This window comes from Salmo salar, chromosome 06 (assembly GCF_965601325.2).
Source record: "Salmo salar chromosome 06, fSalSal1, whole genome shotgun sequence".
Lineage (NCBI taxonomy): Eukaryota > Metazoa > Chordata > Actinopteri > Salmoniformes > Salmonidae > Salmo > Salmo salar.
This window is the reverse complement of record NC_138296.1, coordinates 96,932,501-96,948,836: the sequence shown is the minus strand read 5'-3', so window position 1 is coordinate 96,948,836 and position 16,336 is coordinate 96,932,501. Positions and strand designations below refer to the sequence as shown.

The 16,336-nt window shown below is 46.8% G+C and overlaps 1 protein-coding gene across 1 annotated transcript in view; it reads right to left on the bottom strand.

Annotated features, from left to right (window-relative positions):
• The window catches only part of nbas (NBAS subunit of NRZ tethering complex), a 254,699-nt gene that overhangs the window by 72,160 nt on the left and 166,203 nt on the right, over positions 1-16,336 (bottom strand). Inside the window, exons 36-38 of the mRNA XM_082977106.1 lie at positions 14,957-15,124; positions 8,234-8,344; positions 5,342-5,465 (exon numbers count right to left, since the gene is read on the bottom strand). Of these exons, the coding sequence (XP_082833232.1) occupies positions 5,342-5,465; positions 8,234-8,344; positions 14,957-15,124 (403 nt within the window). The remainder of the gene's footprint in view (positions 1-5,341; positions 5,466-8,233; positions 8,345-14,956; positions 15,125-16,336) is intronic.

The window sequence follows — 16,336 nt, the reverse complement described above, 5'->3', positions numbered from 1 at the left end:
GCTCTACCATCGAGAGAGAGAGATGAGGAGGGACTAAAGCTGAGCTCTACCATCGAGAGAGAGAGAGGAGGGACTAAAGCTGAACTCTACCATCAAGAGAGAGAGGAGGAGGGACTAAAGCTGAGCTCTACCATCAAGGGAGAGAGAGGAGGAGGGACTAAAGCTGAGCTCTACCATCGAGAGAGAGAGAGGAGGAGGGACTAAAGCTGAACTCTACCATCAAGAGAGAGAGGAGGAGGGACTAAAGCTGAGCTCTACCATCAAGAGAGAGATGAGGAGGGACTAAAGCTGAACTCTACCATCAAGAGAGAGAGAGGAGGAGGGACTAAAGCTGAGCTCTACCATCAAGAGAGAGAGGAGGAGGGACTAAAGCTGAGCTCTACCATCAAGAGAGAGAGAGGAGGAGGGACTAAAGCTGAGCTCTACCATCAAGAGAGAGAGAGGAGGGACTAAAGCTGAGCTCTACCATCGAGAGAGAGAGGAGGAGGGACTAAAGCTGAGCTCTACCATCAAGAGAGAGAGGAGGAGGGACTAAAGCTGAGCTCTACCATCGAGAGAGAGAGATGAGGAGGGACTAAAGCTGAGCTCTACCATCAAGAGAGAGAGGAGGAGGGACTAAAGCTGAGCTCTACCATCGAGAGAGAGAGGAGGGACTAAAGCTGAGCTCTACCATCAAGAGAGAGAGGAGGGACTAAAGCTGAGCTCTACCATCAAGAGAGAGAGGAGGGACTAAAGCTGAGCTCTACCATCAAGAGAGAGAGAGGAGGAGGGACTAAAGCTGAACTCTACCATCAAGAGAGAGAGAGGAGGAGGGACTAAAGCTGAGCTCTACCATCGAGAGAGAGAGGAGGAGGGACTAAAGCTGAGCTCTACCATCAAGAGAGAGAGAAGAGGGACTAAAGCTGAACTCTACCATCAAGAGAGAGAGAGGAGGAGGGACTAAAGCTGAGCTCTACCATCAAGAGAGAGAGAGGAGGAGGGACTAAAGCTGAGCTCTACCATCAAGAGAGAGAGGAGGAGGGACTAAAGCTGAGCTCTACCATCAAGAGAGAGAGGAGGAGGGACTAAAGCTGAGCTCTACCATCAAGAGAGAGAGAGGAGGAGGGACTAAAGCTGAGCTCTACCATCAAGAGAGAGAGAGGAGGGACTAAAGCTGAGCTCTACCATCAAGAGAGAGAGGAGGGACTAAAGCTGAGCTCTACCATCAAGAGAGAGAGGAGGGACTAAAGCTGAGCTCTACCATCAAGAGAGAGAGGAGGGACTAAAGCTGAGCTCTACCATCAAGAGAGAGAGAAGAGGGACTAAAGCTGAGCTCTTCCATCGAGAGAGAGAGAAGAGGAGGGACTAAAGCTGAGCTCTACCATCAAGAGAGAGAGGAGGAGGGACTAAAGCTGAGCTCTACCATCGAGAGAGAGAGAGAAGAGGAGGGACTAAATCTGAGCTCTACCATCAAGAGAGAGAGGAGGAGGGACTAAAGCTGAGCTCTACCATCGAGAGAGAGAGAGGAGGAGGGACTAAAGCTGAGCTCTACCATCAAGAGAGAGATGAGGAGGGACTAAAGCTGAGCTCTACCATCAAGAGAGAGAGAGGAGGAGGGACTAAAGCTGAGCTCTACCATCGAGAGAGAGAGAAGAGGAGGGACTAAAGCTGAACTCTACCATCGAGAGAGAGAGGAGGAGGGACTAAAGCTGAGCTCTACCATCGAGAGAGAGAGGAGGGACTAAAGCTGAGCTCTACCATCGAGAGAGAGAGAGAGAGAGGAGGGACTAAAGCTGAGCTCTACCATCAAGAGAGAGAGAGAGGAGGGACTAAAGCTGAGCTCTACCATCAAGAGAGAGAGAAGAGGGACTAAAGCTGAGCTCTACCATCAAGAGAGAGAGAGGAGGAGGGACTAAAGCTGAGCTCTACCATCAAGAGAGAGAGGAGGAGGGACTAAAGCTGAGCTCTACCATCAAGAGAGAGAGAGGAGGTGGGACTAAAGCTGAGCTCTACCATCAAGAGAGAGAGAGGAGGAGGGACTAAAGCTGAGCTCTACCATCGAGAGAGAGGAGGAGGGACTAAAGCTGAGCTCTACCATCAAGAGAGAGAGGAGGAGGGACTAAAGCTGAGCTCTACCATCAAGAGAGAGAGGAGGAGGGACTAAAGCTGAGCTCTACCATCGAGAGAGAGGAGGAGGGACTAAAGCTGAGCTCCATGACCAAGAATGAGCGAGAGACGGTGGCAAGTCAAATTCAACGACTTTCAAGTACTTATTCACGCACAAATATTTATTCTCAAGGATCCCCCCCATTTTTAATAGTTCCTATTATGCAATTGTTTCTTGTCGCCACCAGATGGCAGTATATCGCCACAGCCTCATGAAAAACACAAATAACGTACCATTCATCACCACCTGACAGGTTCTCCTCAATAACACGCGTTATGTTACTTATTGACTACATACATGAGTGGTAAGTCAGAACTGAACATAATTAGCACACATGAATCATTCATGATTCAGAGGGAGCAGGCGTACATAACGAGCACACGTGAATCGTTCATGATTCAGGAGGGAGCAGGCGTACATAACGAGCACACGTGAATCATTCATGATTCAGGAGGGAGCAGGCGTACATAACGAGCACACGTGAATCGTTCATGATTCAGGAGGGAGCAGGCGTACATAACGAGCACACATGAATCATTCATGATTCCACTCGTTTGCAGAGGTAGGTGCGATCACAACTCAGATCAATAAGCCTTCTGAGCGTTGATCAACGATTACAACTCAGATCAATGAGCCTTCTGAGCGCTGATCAACGATTACAACTCAGATCAATGAGCCTTCTGAGCGTTGATGAACACCGGGAATGCAATAATTAGTGGCTAAACTATCATTAACAAAATAAAACGGTGAGTAAACAGCATTTCCTTTCCACTATACCCCTGGTTGGGTCTGGCAAAAGCCATTCGTAAACATCAATATCCTGCCTGACAGGATCTACATTTGCCCGGCATTTCCAGCTCCCAATGTGACATTTGGTGGCACCTAATCAGTCAATTCTGTACCTGCCTGACTGAGAGGCAGTGTGGGTAGAATGAGCGAGCTCGCCTGGCGACAAGAGCGCGAAACACGTGGGGAAATAAAACTCAGTAGTCCGCTTGGAAATTAATTTGCAAGACCAATACATTTTTCATATCAACATATTGAATCGTTTTTCTCTTCATTATAAATCAAGTACCAACTTGAGAAAATGTCTGGTTTTCAAGGTAATCCAGTACTTGAATTTGCCAAATTCGAGTACTTTAAGTACCTCAATTACTTTGTGAGAGGGCGAGAGATGGAGAGCGAGAGAAGAGAGCGAGAGAATGAGCGAGAGAACGAGTGAGAGAACGCGAGAGAGAACAAAAGAACGAGAGCGAGAGAACGAGAACAAGAGAGCGAGAGAACAAGAGAACGAGCGAGAGAACGTGCGAGATTGCGAGCGAAAGAGAGAGCTAGAGAACGATAGAGAGAACAGAAGAACGAGAGAGAGAACGAGCGAGAGAACGTGCGAGATTGCGAGCGAAAGAGAGAGCTAGAGAACGAGAGAGAGAACAAAAGAACGAGAGAGAGCGAGAAGAGAAGAGAAGAAAAGAGAAGAAAACGAGAGAACGAGAAAATGAGAGCGAGCGAGAGAACGAGAGCGAGCGCGAGAGAGCAAAGCTGAACTCCACCAAGAGAGATCTACCATCAAAATACTTTCTCCCTGCCACCATACAGCGGCAGGTGAATGCAAGTATTTCCCACCACTCCACCCTGGACTTGAACAGCCTTTATGACCAGGTCCCCCATATCAGACAGCAAGACGGGGCGGCAGCGTAGCCTAGTGGTTAGAGCGTTGGACTAGTAACCGAAAGGTTGCAAGTTCAAATCCCCGAGCTGACATGGTACAAATCCGTCGTTCTGCCCCTGAACGAGGCAGTTAACCCACTGTTCTCTGTTAGGCCGTCATTGAAAATAAGAATTTGTTCTTAACTGACTTGCCTGGTTAAATAAAGGTTAAAAAAACTAGGCGTATGTCGCAAGTCACGACTTTACAGGAGAGCCGTTTGAATGTATATGATCTCAACAGAGAAAAATGTCCTCCTGTGTGCTACCCACTAGAATCCCCATACTATAATGAAGACAGCTTCTCCATCCTGGAGGGGGAAATCAATCATTTCCAGGCCCAGGGACATGTACTAGTCTGCCGTGACCTAAATGCCAGAACCGGACAAGAACCTGACACCCTCAGCACACAGGGGGACAAACACCTACCTGGAGGTGACAGCATTCCCTCCCCTAGACAACTATGACAACATAAGCAAAATCAGTCTATTTAAACAGAGCAATACTCAATCATGATGCATCAAAGCATAAGGAACTGAGTAATATTAAGAAATGCTATAGATGGAAGGAAAGTAGTGTGGAAACCTACCAAAAAAACAATTAGGCAACAGCAACATTGGGAAAATCCTCTGCATTATCATTAACAGCAGACTCGTACATTTCCTCAGTGAAAACAATGTACTGAGCAATTGTCAAATTGTCTTTTTACCAAATTACCATACGACAGACCACGTATTCACCCTGCGCACCCTAACTGACAAACAAACAAACCAAAACAAAGGCAAAGTCTTCTCATGCTTTGTTGATTTCAAATAAAGCTTTCGACAAAATTTGTCATGAGGGTCTGAGGGTCTGCTATACAAATTGATGGAAAGTGGTGTTGGGGGGGAAAAACATACGACATTATAAAATCCATGTACACAAACAACAAGTGTGCGGTTAAAAAAAAAAAAGGCAAAAAACACATTTCTTCCCACAGGGCCGTGGGGTGAGACAGGGGTGCAGCTTAAGCCCCACCCTCTTTAACATATTTAGCAATTAATGGCGAGGGCACTAGAACACTCTCTCTCTCTCCCCCTCCCTCTCCCTCCCTCCTCTCCCTCCCTCTCCCTCCCTCTCTCCCTCTCTCTCTCCCTCTCCCTCCCTCCCCTCCCTCTCTCTCCCTCCCTCTCTCTCTCTCCCTCCCTCCCTCAGGCTTTATTGGCATGGGAAACATATGTTTACATTACCAAAACAAGTGGAAATGTATAAACACAATTTAAATAAACAATATAAAATGAACAGTAAATATTACACTCACAGAAGTTCCAAAATAATAAAGACATTTCAAATGTCATAGTATGTCTATATACATTGTTGTAACGATGTGCAAATAGTTGAAGTACAAAAAGGGAAAATAAACATATATATATGGGTTGTATTTACAATGGTGTTTGTCCTCGCCCAGTGTGTGTTTGTTTGTTTGTGTGTACGTGTGTGTTTGTGTGCTACCCTCTGTGGCAGGGAAGAGGGTCTGTCCTTCTGTCTTGGTCTCGGCCAGCTTCCCAGTCCTCAGTAGAACCTCAGCAAACTGCTCCTGAGGTACGGCATCATACGACCCATACACATCTTCACTCTGACAGAAACAAGAGAGACAAGTTTTTTTTGTGTGTATTGAACATTTCTGGGATCTTTTTAATTCAGCTCATGAAACATGGGACCAACACTTTCCATGTTGCGTTTATATATTTTTGTTCAGTGTAGTGTGGAATACTATTGTTCAGTGTAGTGTGGAATACTATTGTTCAGTGTAGTGTGGAATACTATTGTTCAGTGTAGTGTGGAATACTATTGTTCAGTGTAGTGTGAAATACTATTATTCAGTGTAGTGTGGAATACTATTGTTCAGTGTAGTGTGGAATACTATTGTTCAGTGTAGTGTGGAATACTATTGTTCAGTGTAGTGTGGAATACTATTGTTCAGTGTAGTGTGGAATACTATTGTTCAGTGTAGTGTGGAATACTATTGTTCTGTGTAGTGTGGAATACTATTGTTCAGTGTAGTGTGGAATACTATTGTTCAGTGTAGTGTGGAATACTATTGTTCAGTGTAGTGTGGAATACTATTGTTCAGTGTAGTGTGGAATACTATTGTTCAGTGTAGTGTGGAATACTATTGTTCAGTGTAGTGTGGAATACTATAATTCAGTGTAGTGTGGAATACTATTGTTCAGTGTAGTGTGGAATACTATTGTTCATGGTAGTGTGGAATACTATTGTTCAGTGTAGTGTGGAATACTATTGTTCAGTGTAGTGTGGAATACTATTATTCAGTGTAGTGTGGAATACTATTGTTCAGTGTAGTGTGGAATACTATTGTTCAGTGTAGTGTGGAATACTATTGTTCAGTGTAGTGTGGAATACTATTGTTCAGTGTAGTGTGGAATACTATTGTTCAGTGTAGTGTGGAATACTATTATTCAGTGTAGTGTGGAATACTATTGTTCAGTGTAGTGTGGAATACTATTATTCAGTGTAGTGTGGAATACTATTGTTCAGTGTAGTGTGGAAACAGGGTTAGGAACGGAACACCCGCTACGGAACAGGGTTAGGAACGGAAAACATCAACGGAACAGGGTTAGGAACGGAACACCGCTACGGAACAGGGTTAGGAACGGAACACCGCAACGGAACAGGGTTAGGAACGGAACGGGGTTAGGAACGGAACACCGCAACGGAACAGGGTTAGGAACGGAACGGGGTTGGGAACGGAACACCGCTACGGAACAGGGTTAGGAACGGAACAGGGTAAGGAATGGAACACGGCAACGGAACAGGGTTAGGAACGGAACACCGCAACAGGGTTAGGAACGGAACACCGCAACGGAACAGGGTTAGGAACGGAACACCGCAACAGAACAGGGTTAGGAACGGAACACCGCAACGGAACAGGGTTAGGAACGGAACACCGCAACGGAACAGGGTTAGGAACGGAACAGGGCAAGGAATGGAACACGGCAACGGAACAGGGTTAGGAACGGAACAGGGTAAGGAATGGGGTTAGGAAGGGAACACTGCTACGGAACAGGGTTAGGAACGGAACAGGGTAAGGAATGGAACACGGCAACGGAACAGGGTTAGGAACGGAACAGGGTAAGGAATGGAACACGGCAACGGAACAGGGTTAGGAACGGAACACCGCAACGGAACAGGGTTAGGAACGGAACAGGGTTAGGAACGGAACAGGGTTAGGGACGGAACACCGCAACGGAACAGGGTTAGGAACGGAACACCGCAACGCAACAGGGTTAGGAACGGAACACCGCAACGGAACAGGGTTAGGAACGGAACAGGGTTAGGAACGGAACAGGGTTAGGAACGGAACACAGCAACGGAACAGGGTTAGGAACGGAACACAGCAACGGAACAGGGTTGGGAACGGAACACCGCAACGGAACAGGGTTAGGAACGGAACAGGGTTAGGAATGGAACAGGGTTAGGAACGGAACACCGCAACAGGGTTAGGAACGGAACACCGCAACAGTGTTAGGAACGGAACACCGCAACGGAACAGGGTTAGGAACGGAACAGGGTTAGGAACGGAACAGGGTTAGGAACGGAACACAGCAACGGAACAGGGTTAGGAACGGAACACCGCAACGGAACAGGGTTAGGAATGGAACAGGCTTAGGAACGGAACACCGCAACGGAACAGGGTTAGGAACGGAACACCGGAACAGGGTTAGGAACGGAACACCGCAACAGGGTTAGGAACGGAACACCGCAACAGGGTTAGGAACGGAACACCGCAACAGGGTTAGGAACGGAACACCGCAACAGGGTTAGGAACGGAACAGGGTTAGGGAACGGAACAGGGTTAGGAACAGAACAGGGTTAGGAACGGAACAGGGTTAGGAACGGAACACAGCAAGGGAACAGGGTTAGGAACGGAACACCGGAACAGGGTTAGGAACGGAACACCGCAACAGGGTTAGGAACGGAACACCGCAACAGGGTTAGGAACGGAACACCGCAACAGGGTTAGGAACGGAACACCGCAACAGGGTTAGGAACGGAACACCGCAACAGGGTTAGGAACGGAACACCGCAACGGAACAGGGTTAGGAACGGAACAGGGTTAGGAACAGAACAGGGTTAGGAACGGAACAGGGTTAGGAACGGAACACAGCAACGGAACAGGGTTAGGAACGGAACGCAGCAACGGAACAGGGTTAGGAACGGAACACCGCAACGGAACAGGGTTAGGAACGGAACACAGCAACGGAACAGGGTCAGGAACGGAACACCGCTACGGAACAGGGTTAGGAAGAGAATAGGGTTAGGAAGAGAACAACACAACGGAATAGGGTTAGGAATAGAATAACAAGCACACACACAACTTACCTGGTCTACATATGGGTCATCAAACAGTCCCTGGTAGAAGGGGTTAACACCCTGTTTCTCCAGACCACTGTTCTCCTCTCCTCCTACAGCCTTGGAGAATCCACTCTGGCCCTGGGGACAGACAGACAGAGAACTACTACCATGGGACAGAGCCCTGGGGACAGACAGACCTACGACTGTGGGACAGAATACAACACACTGTGACTGAAAAACAACACATATTGAATTAACTTCACACTGTTCACTATAATATGACACATCATAGAATGGCTGATTAGGTCAGTTAGGATCACCACTTTATTTTAACCCTAGCTCCTAACCCTAGCTCCTAGCTCCTAACCCTAGCTCCTAACCCTAGCTCCTAGGCCCTAACCCTAACCCTAACCCTAACCCTAGCCCCTAACCCTAACCCTAACCCTAGCTCCTAACTCTAACCCTAGCTCCTAACCCTAGCTCCTAACCCTAACCCTAGCTCCTAACCCTAACCCTAGCTCCTAACACTAACCCTAGCTCCTAACACTAACCCTAGCCCCTAACCTTAACCCTAGCCCCTAACCTTAACCCTAGCTCCTAACCTTAACCCTAGCTCCTAACCTTAACCCTAGCTCCTAGCCCTAACCCTAGCTCCTAATCCTAACCCTAGCTCCTAACCTTAACCCTAGCTCCTAACCCTAACCTTAACCCTAGCTCCTAATCCTAACCCTAGCTCCTAACCCTAACCCTAGCTCCTAACCCTAACTCCTAACCCTAACCCTAACCCTAACCTTAACCCTAGCTCCTAACCCTAACCTTAACCCTAGCTCCTAACCCTAACCTTAACCCTAGTTCCTAACCCTAGCTCCTAACCCTAACCCTAGCTCCTAACCTTAACCCTAGCTCCTAACCTTAACCCTAACCCTAACCTTAACCCTAGCTCCTAACCTTAACCCTAGCTCCTAACCCTAACCTTAACCCTAGCTCCTAACCTTAACCCTAGCTCCTAACCTTAACCCTAGCTCCTAACCCTAACCTTAACCCTAGCTCCTAACCCTAACCTTAACCCTAGCTCCTAACCCTAGCTCCTAACCCTAACCTTAACCCTAGCTCCTAACCCTAGCTCCTAACCCTAACCTTAACCCTAGCTCCTAACCCTAGCTCCTAACCCTAACCTTAACCCTAGCTCCTAACCCTAGCTCCTAACCCTAACCTTAACCCTAGCTCCTAACCCTAACCTTAACCCTAGCTCCTAACCCTAACCCTAGGTCCTAACCCTAACCTTAACCCTAGCTCCTAACCCTAACCCTAGCTCCTAACCCTAACCCTAGCTCCTAACCCTAACCCTAGCTCCTAACCCTAGCTCCTAACCCTAACCCTAGCTCCTAACCCAACTCAATCCCCTGTTTTAGGTCAGTTAGGATCACCACTTTATTTTAAGAATGTGAAATGTCAGAATTAATAGTAGAGAGAATGGTTTATTTCAGCTTTGATTTATTTCATCACATTCCCAGTGGGTCAGAAGTTTACATACACTCACTTAGTATTTGGTAGCATTGCCTTTAAATTGTTTAACTTGGGTCAAACGTTTTGGGTAGCCTTCGACAAGCTTCCCACAATAAGTCGGGTGAATTTTGGCCCATTCCTCCTGACAGAGCTGGTGTAAGTGAGTCAGGTTTGTAGGCCTCCTTACTCGCACACGCTTTTTCAGTTCTGCCCACAAACTTTCTATAGGATTGAGGTAAGGGCTTTGTGATGGCCACTCCAATACCTTGACTTTGTTGTCCTTAAGCCATTTTGCCACAACTTTGGAAGTATGCTTGGGGTCATTGTCCATTTGGAAGACCCATTTGCGACCAAGCTTTAACCTGACTGATGTCTTGAGATGTTGCTTCAATATATATACATCATTTTCCTCCCTCATGATGCCATCTATTTTGTGAAGTGCACCAGTCCCTCCTGCAGCAAAACACCCCCACAACATGATGCTGCCACCCCCGTGCATCACGGTTGGGATGGTGTTCTTCGGCTTGCAAGCCTCCCCCTTTCTCCTCCAATCATAACGATGGTGATTATGGCCAAGCAGTTCTATTTTTGTTTCATCAGACCAGAGGACATTTCTCCAAAAAGTACGATCTTTGTCCCCATGTGCAGTTGCAAACCGTAGTCTGGCTTTTTTATGGCGGTTTTGGAGCAGTGGCTTCTTCCTTGCTGAGCGGCCTTTCAGGTCATGTCGATGTAGGACTCGTTTTACTGTGGATATAGATACTTTGTACCTTTTTCCTCCAGCATCTTCACAAGGTCCTTTGCTGTTGTTCTGGGATTGATTTGCACTTTTCGCACCAAAGTATGTTCATCTCTAGGAGACAGAACGTGTCTCCTTCCTGAGCGGTATGACGGCTGCGTGGTCCCATGGTGTTTATACTTGCGTACTATTGTTTGTACAGGTGAACGTGGTACCTTCAGGCATTTGGAAATTGCTCCCAAGGATGAACCAGACTTGTGGAGGTCTATAATTTATTTTGTGAGGTCTTGGCTGATTTCTTTTGATTTTCCCATGATGTCAAGCAGAGGCACTGAGTTTGAAGGTCGGCCTTGAAATACATCCACAGGTACACCTCCAATTGACTCAAATGATGTCAATTAGCCTATCAGAAGCTTCTAAAGCCATGACATCATTTTCTGGAATTGTCCAAGCTGTTTAAAGGCACAGTCAACTTAGTGTATGTAAACTTCTGTCCCACTGGAATTGTGATAGTGAATTATAAGTGAAATAATCTGTCTGTAAACAATTATTGGAAAAATGACTTGTGTCATGCACAAAGTAGATGTCCTAACCAACTTGCCAAAACTATAGTTTGTTAACAAGAAACTTGTGGAGTGGTTGAAAAACGCGTTTTAATGACTCCAACTTAAGTGGATATAAACTTCCGACTTCAACTGTATAAAGTATTGTACAGCTAACCTTGTGGGAACACAAAATCCAGTCCCTTTAAAAATTATATTTTCCCTAACCCGTACTCTTGCTCTAACTCAAACGTAACCCTAACTCCTAACCTTAAACCTAGCTCCTAACCCTAACCTTAACCATAGCTCCTAACCTTAACCCTAGCTCCTAACCTTAACCCTAGCTCCTAACCCTAACCCTAGCTCCTAACCCTAACCCTAACCTTAACCCTAGCCCCTAACCTTAACCCTAGCTCCTAACCTTAACCCTAGCTCCTAACCTTAACCCTAGCTCCTAACCCTAACCCTAGCTCCTAACCCTAGCTCCTAAACCTAACCCTAGCTCCTAACCCTAACCCTAGCTCCTAACCCTAGCTCCTAACCTTAACCCTAGCTCCTAACCCTAACCCTAGGTCCTAACCCTAACCCTAACCTTAACCCTAGCCCCTAACCTTAACCCTAACCCTAGCTCCTAACTCTAACCCTAGCTCCTAACCCTAGCTCCTAACCCTAACCCTAGCTCCTAACCCTAACCCTAGCTCCTAACACTAACCCTAGCTCCTAACACTAACCCTAGCCCCTAACCTTAACCCTAGCCCCTAACCTTAACCCTAGCTCCTAACCTTAACCCTAGCTCCTAACCTTAACCCTAGCTCCTAACCCTAACCCTAGCTCCTAATCCTAACCCTAGCTCCTAACCTTAACCCTAGCTCCTAACCCTAACCCTAGCTCCTAATCCTAACCCTAGCTCCTAACCCTAACCCTAGCTCCTAACCCTAACTCCTAACCCTAACCCTAACCCTAACCTTAACCCTAGCTCCTAACCCTAACCTTAACCCTAGCTCCTAACCCTAACCTTAACCCTAGTTCCTAACCCTAGCTCCTAACCCTAACCCTAGCTCCTAACCTTAACCCTAGCTCCTAACCTTAACCCTAGCTCCTAACCCTAACCCTAGCTCCTAACCCTAACCCTAGCTCCTAACCCTAACCTTAACCCTAGCTCCTAACCTTAACCCTAGCTCCTAACCTTAACCCTAGCCCTAACCCTTAACCCTAACCCTTAACCCTAGCTCCTAAACCTTAACCCTAGCTCCTAACCTTAACCCTAGCTCCTAACCCTAACCCTAGCTCCTAATCCTAACCCTAGTTCCTAACCCTAACCCTAGCTCCTAACCCTAACCCTAGCTCCTAACCCTAACCCTAGCTCCTAACCCTAACCCTAACTCTAACTCCTAACCCTAACCCTAGCTCCTAACCCTAACCTTAACCCTAGCTCCTAACCCTAACCTTAACCCTAGCTCCTAACCCTAACCCTAGCTCCTAACCTTAACCCTAGCTCCTAACCTTAACCCTAGCTCCTAACCCTAACCCTAGCTCCTAACCCTAACCCTAGCTCCTAACCCTAACCCTAGCTCCTAACCCTAGCTCCTAACCCTAACCCTAGCTCCTAACCCTAACCCTAGCTCCTAACCCTAACCCTAGCTCCTAACCTTAACCCTAGCTCCTAACCCTAGCTCCTAACCCTAACCCTAGCTCCTAACCCTAACCCTAGCTCCTTAACCCTAGCTCCTAACCTTAACCCTAGCTCCTAATCTTAACCCTAGCTCCTAACCTTAACCCTAGCTCCTAACCTTAACCCTAGCTCCTAACCCTAACCCTAGCTCCTAACCCTAACCCTAACCCTAGCTCCTAACCCTAACCCTAGCTCCTAACCCTAACCCTAGCTCCTAAAACTAAAACTAATTCTAACCTTAACCCTAGCTCCTAACCCTAACCCTAGCTCCTAACCTTAACTCTAGCTCCTAACCTTAACCCTAGCTCCTAACCTTAACCCTAGCTCCTAACCCTAACCCTAGCTCCTAACCTTAACCCTAGCTCCTAACCCTAACCCTAGCTCCTAACCCTAACCCTAGCTCCTAACCCTAACCCTAGCTCCTAAAACTAATTATAACCTTAACCCTAGCTCCTAACCCTAACCCTAGCTCCTAACCTTAACCCTAGCTCCTAACCTTAACCCTAGCTCCTAACCTTAACCCTAGCTCCTAACCCTAACCCTAGCTCCTAACCTTAACCCTAGCTCCTAAAACTAAAACTAATTCTAACCCTAACCCTAGCTCCTAAAACTAATTCTAACCCTAGCTCCTAACCTTAACCCTAGCTCCTAACCTTAACCCTAGCCCCTAACCCTAGCTCCTAACCCTAACCCTAACCCTAGCTCCTAACCCTAACCCTAGCTCCTAACCTTAGCTCCTAACCCTAACCCTAGCTCCTAACCCTAGCTCCTAACCCTAGCTCCTAACCCTAACCCTAGCTCCTAACCCTAAACCTAGCTCCTAACCCTAACCCTAGCTCCTAACCCTAACCCTAGCTCCTAACCCTAACCCTAGCTCCTAACCCTAACCCTAGGTCCTAACCTTAACCCTATCTCCTAACCGTAACCCTAGCTCCTAACCCTAGCTCCTAACCCTAACCCTAGCTCCTAACCTTAACCCTAGCTCCTAACCCTAACCCTAGCTCCTAACCCTAACCCTAGCTCCTAACCCTAACCCTAGCTCCTAACCCTAAACCTAGCTCCTAAAACTAAAACTAATTAACCTTAACCCTAGCTCCTAACCCTAACCCTAGCTCCTAACCTTAACCCTAGCTCCTAACCCTAACCCTAGCTCCTAACCCTAGCTCCTAACCCTAACCCTAGCTCCTAACCCTAACCCTAGCTCCTAAAACTAATTCTAACCTTAACCCTAGCTCCTAACCTTAACCCTAGCTCCTAACCCTAACCCTAGCTCCTAACCTTAACCCTAGCTCCTAAAACTAAAACTAATTCTAACCTTAACCCTAGCTCCTAACCCTAACCCTAGCTCCTAACCTTAACCCTAGCTCCTAACCTTAACCCTAGCTCCTAACCTTAACCCTAGCCCCTAACCCTAACCTTAACCCTAGCTCCTAACCTTAACCCTAGCTCCTAACCCTAACCCTAACCCTAGCTCCTAACCCTAACCCTAACCCTAGCTCCTAACCCTAACCCTAGCTCCTAATCCTAACCCTAACCCTAGCTCCTAACCCTAACCCTAGCTCCTAACCCTAACCCTAGCTCCTAACCTTAACCCTAGCTCCTAACCTTAACCCTAGCTCCTAACCTTAACCCTAGCTCCTAACCTTAACCCTAGCCCCTAACCCTAACCTTAACCCTAGCTCCTAACCTTAACCCTAGCTCCTAACCCTAACCCTAACCCTAGCTCCTAACCCTAACCCTAACCCTAGCTCCTAACCCTAACCCTAGCTCCTAATCCTAGCTCCTAACCCTAGCTCCTAACCCTAGCTCCTAACCCTAGCTCCTAACCCTAGCTCCTAACCCTAGCTCCTAACCCTAGTTCCTACATTGTCGGGACTAACAGAATGTCCCCAGTTGGTCAAGTTGTTGTTTGTTTACTATTATTGTGGAGACTTCTGGTGCAAGTAGAGTTAAACACGTCCACGACAGACAGACAGACAGACAGACAGACAGACAGACAGACAGACAGACAGACAGACAGACAGACAGACAGACAGACAGACAGACAGACAGACAGACAGACAGACAGACGTCTCAGTGGTCGGAGGTAGTTGAGCGAGTCCTTCCACCAGCTGTGGTCTAACACGTGTGTGTGTGTGTGTGTGTGTGTGTGTGTGTGTGTGTGTGTGTGTGTGTGTGTGTGTGTGTGTGTGTGTGGTGTGTGTGTGTGTGTGTGTGTGTGTGTGTGTGTGTGTGTGTGCGCGTGTGTGTGCGTGCGTGCGTGTGTGTGTGAAACCCCTTTGTGTTCTTACACGCAGTGGTCGGAGATTGTTGAGCTGGTCCTTCCACCAGTTGTGGTCGCTGACGGCAGTCAGAACAGCCTTAGTGGTCAGGCCAGTATTGGCCAGGACCTCGATGGTTCTGTTGGTGGTACGGTGGAGTAGGTCTCCTGCAGCGCCACCCAGTGGTGAAACAGAGGACTGAAGAGGGGTAACAACGTTAGCACAACACTAATACAGCCCACAACTTCCTCATAATGTCCAAGTCTTCCAGAAATCACAGGTTGGAAGATTCCCAGAATAACAAGGAAGTAGTAACGAAAACCATTTCCCCGAGAAAAACTGAAAATATTGGTAAATGTATCCCTATTTTGGAAACCCTAAGCCTTCAAAAAAATAGCACAGAGAAGCTAAAACGCAAGGTAAAACCATTACTAGAGGTACAAGACATTGAGTTACTCTCTGTTCAAACACCCAGCAGCTACGAGAGATGTCACACTGAGACTGAGGGCGACATTTTCCAACGGTGTGAAAAGCAAATGTTGTTAAATGTAGCACGCACTTCATAAAAATCTGGCAGGGTGATTTCATTCCAAATCTTTTCATCAAAAATAGGCTTTAAAAAAATAAAAATAACACTATTTATGTATTGCTCGGATTGCTAAACTCCAGTTGAATTATCACTTCCTTGTAACGCGTATCATAGAAGAAAAGTTCAAAAATAAAAAATAAACTGACAGATTGAAGTGTTGTGTTGTTCTAGTGGTGTATGGACATTGTGTTGTTGTAGTGGTGTATGGACATTGTGTTGTTGTAGTGGTGTATGGACATTGTGTTGTTGTAGTGGTGTATGGACATTGTGTTATTGTAGTGGTGTATGGGACATTGTGTTGTTGTAGTGGTGTATGGACATTGTGTTGTTGTAGTGGTGTATGGACATTGTGTTGTTGTAGTGGTGTATGGGACATTGTGTTGTTGTAGTGGTGTATGGGACATTGTGTTGTTGTAGTGGTGTATGGGACATTGTGTTGTTGTAGTGGTGTATGGGACATTGTGTTGTATGGGACATTGTGTTGTTGTAGTGGTGTATGGGACATTGTGTTGTTGTAGTGGTGTATGGGACATTGTGTTGTTGTAGTGGTGTATGGACATTGTGTTGTTGTAGTGGTGTATGGGACATTGTGTTGTTGTAGTGGTGTATGGGACATTGTGTTGTATGGGACATTGTGTTGTTGTAGTGGTGTATGGGACATTGTGTTGTTGTAGTGGTGTATGGGACATTGTGTTGTTGTAGTGGTGTATGGGACATTGTGTTGTTGTAGTGGTGTATGGGACATTGTGTTGTATGGGACATTGTGTTGTTGTAGTGGTGTATGGGACATTGTGTTGTTGTAGTGGTGTATGGGACATTGT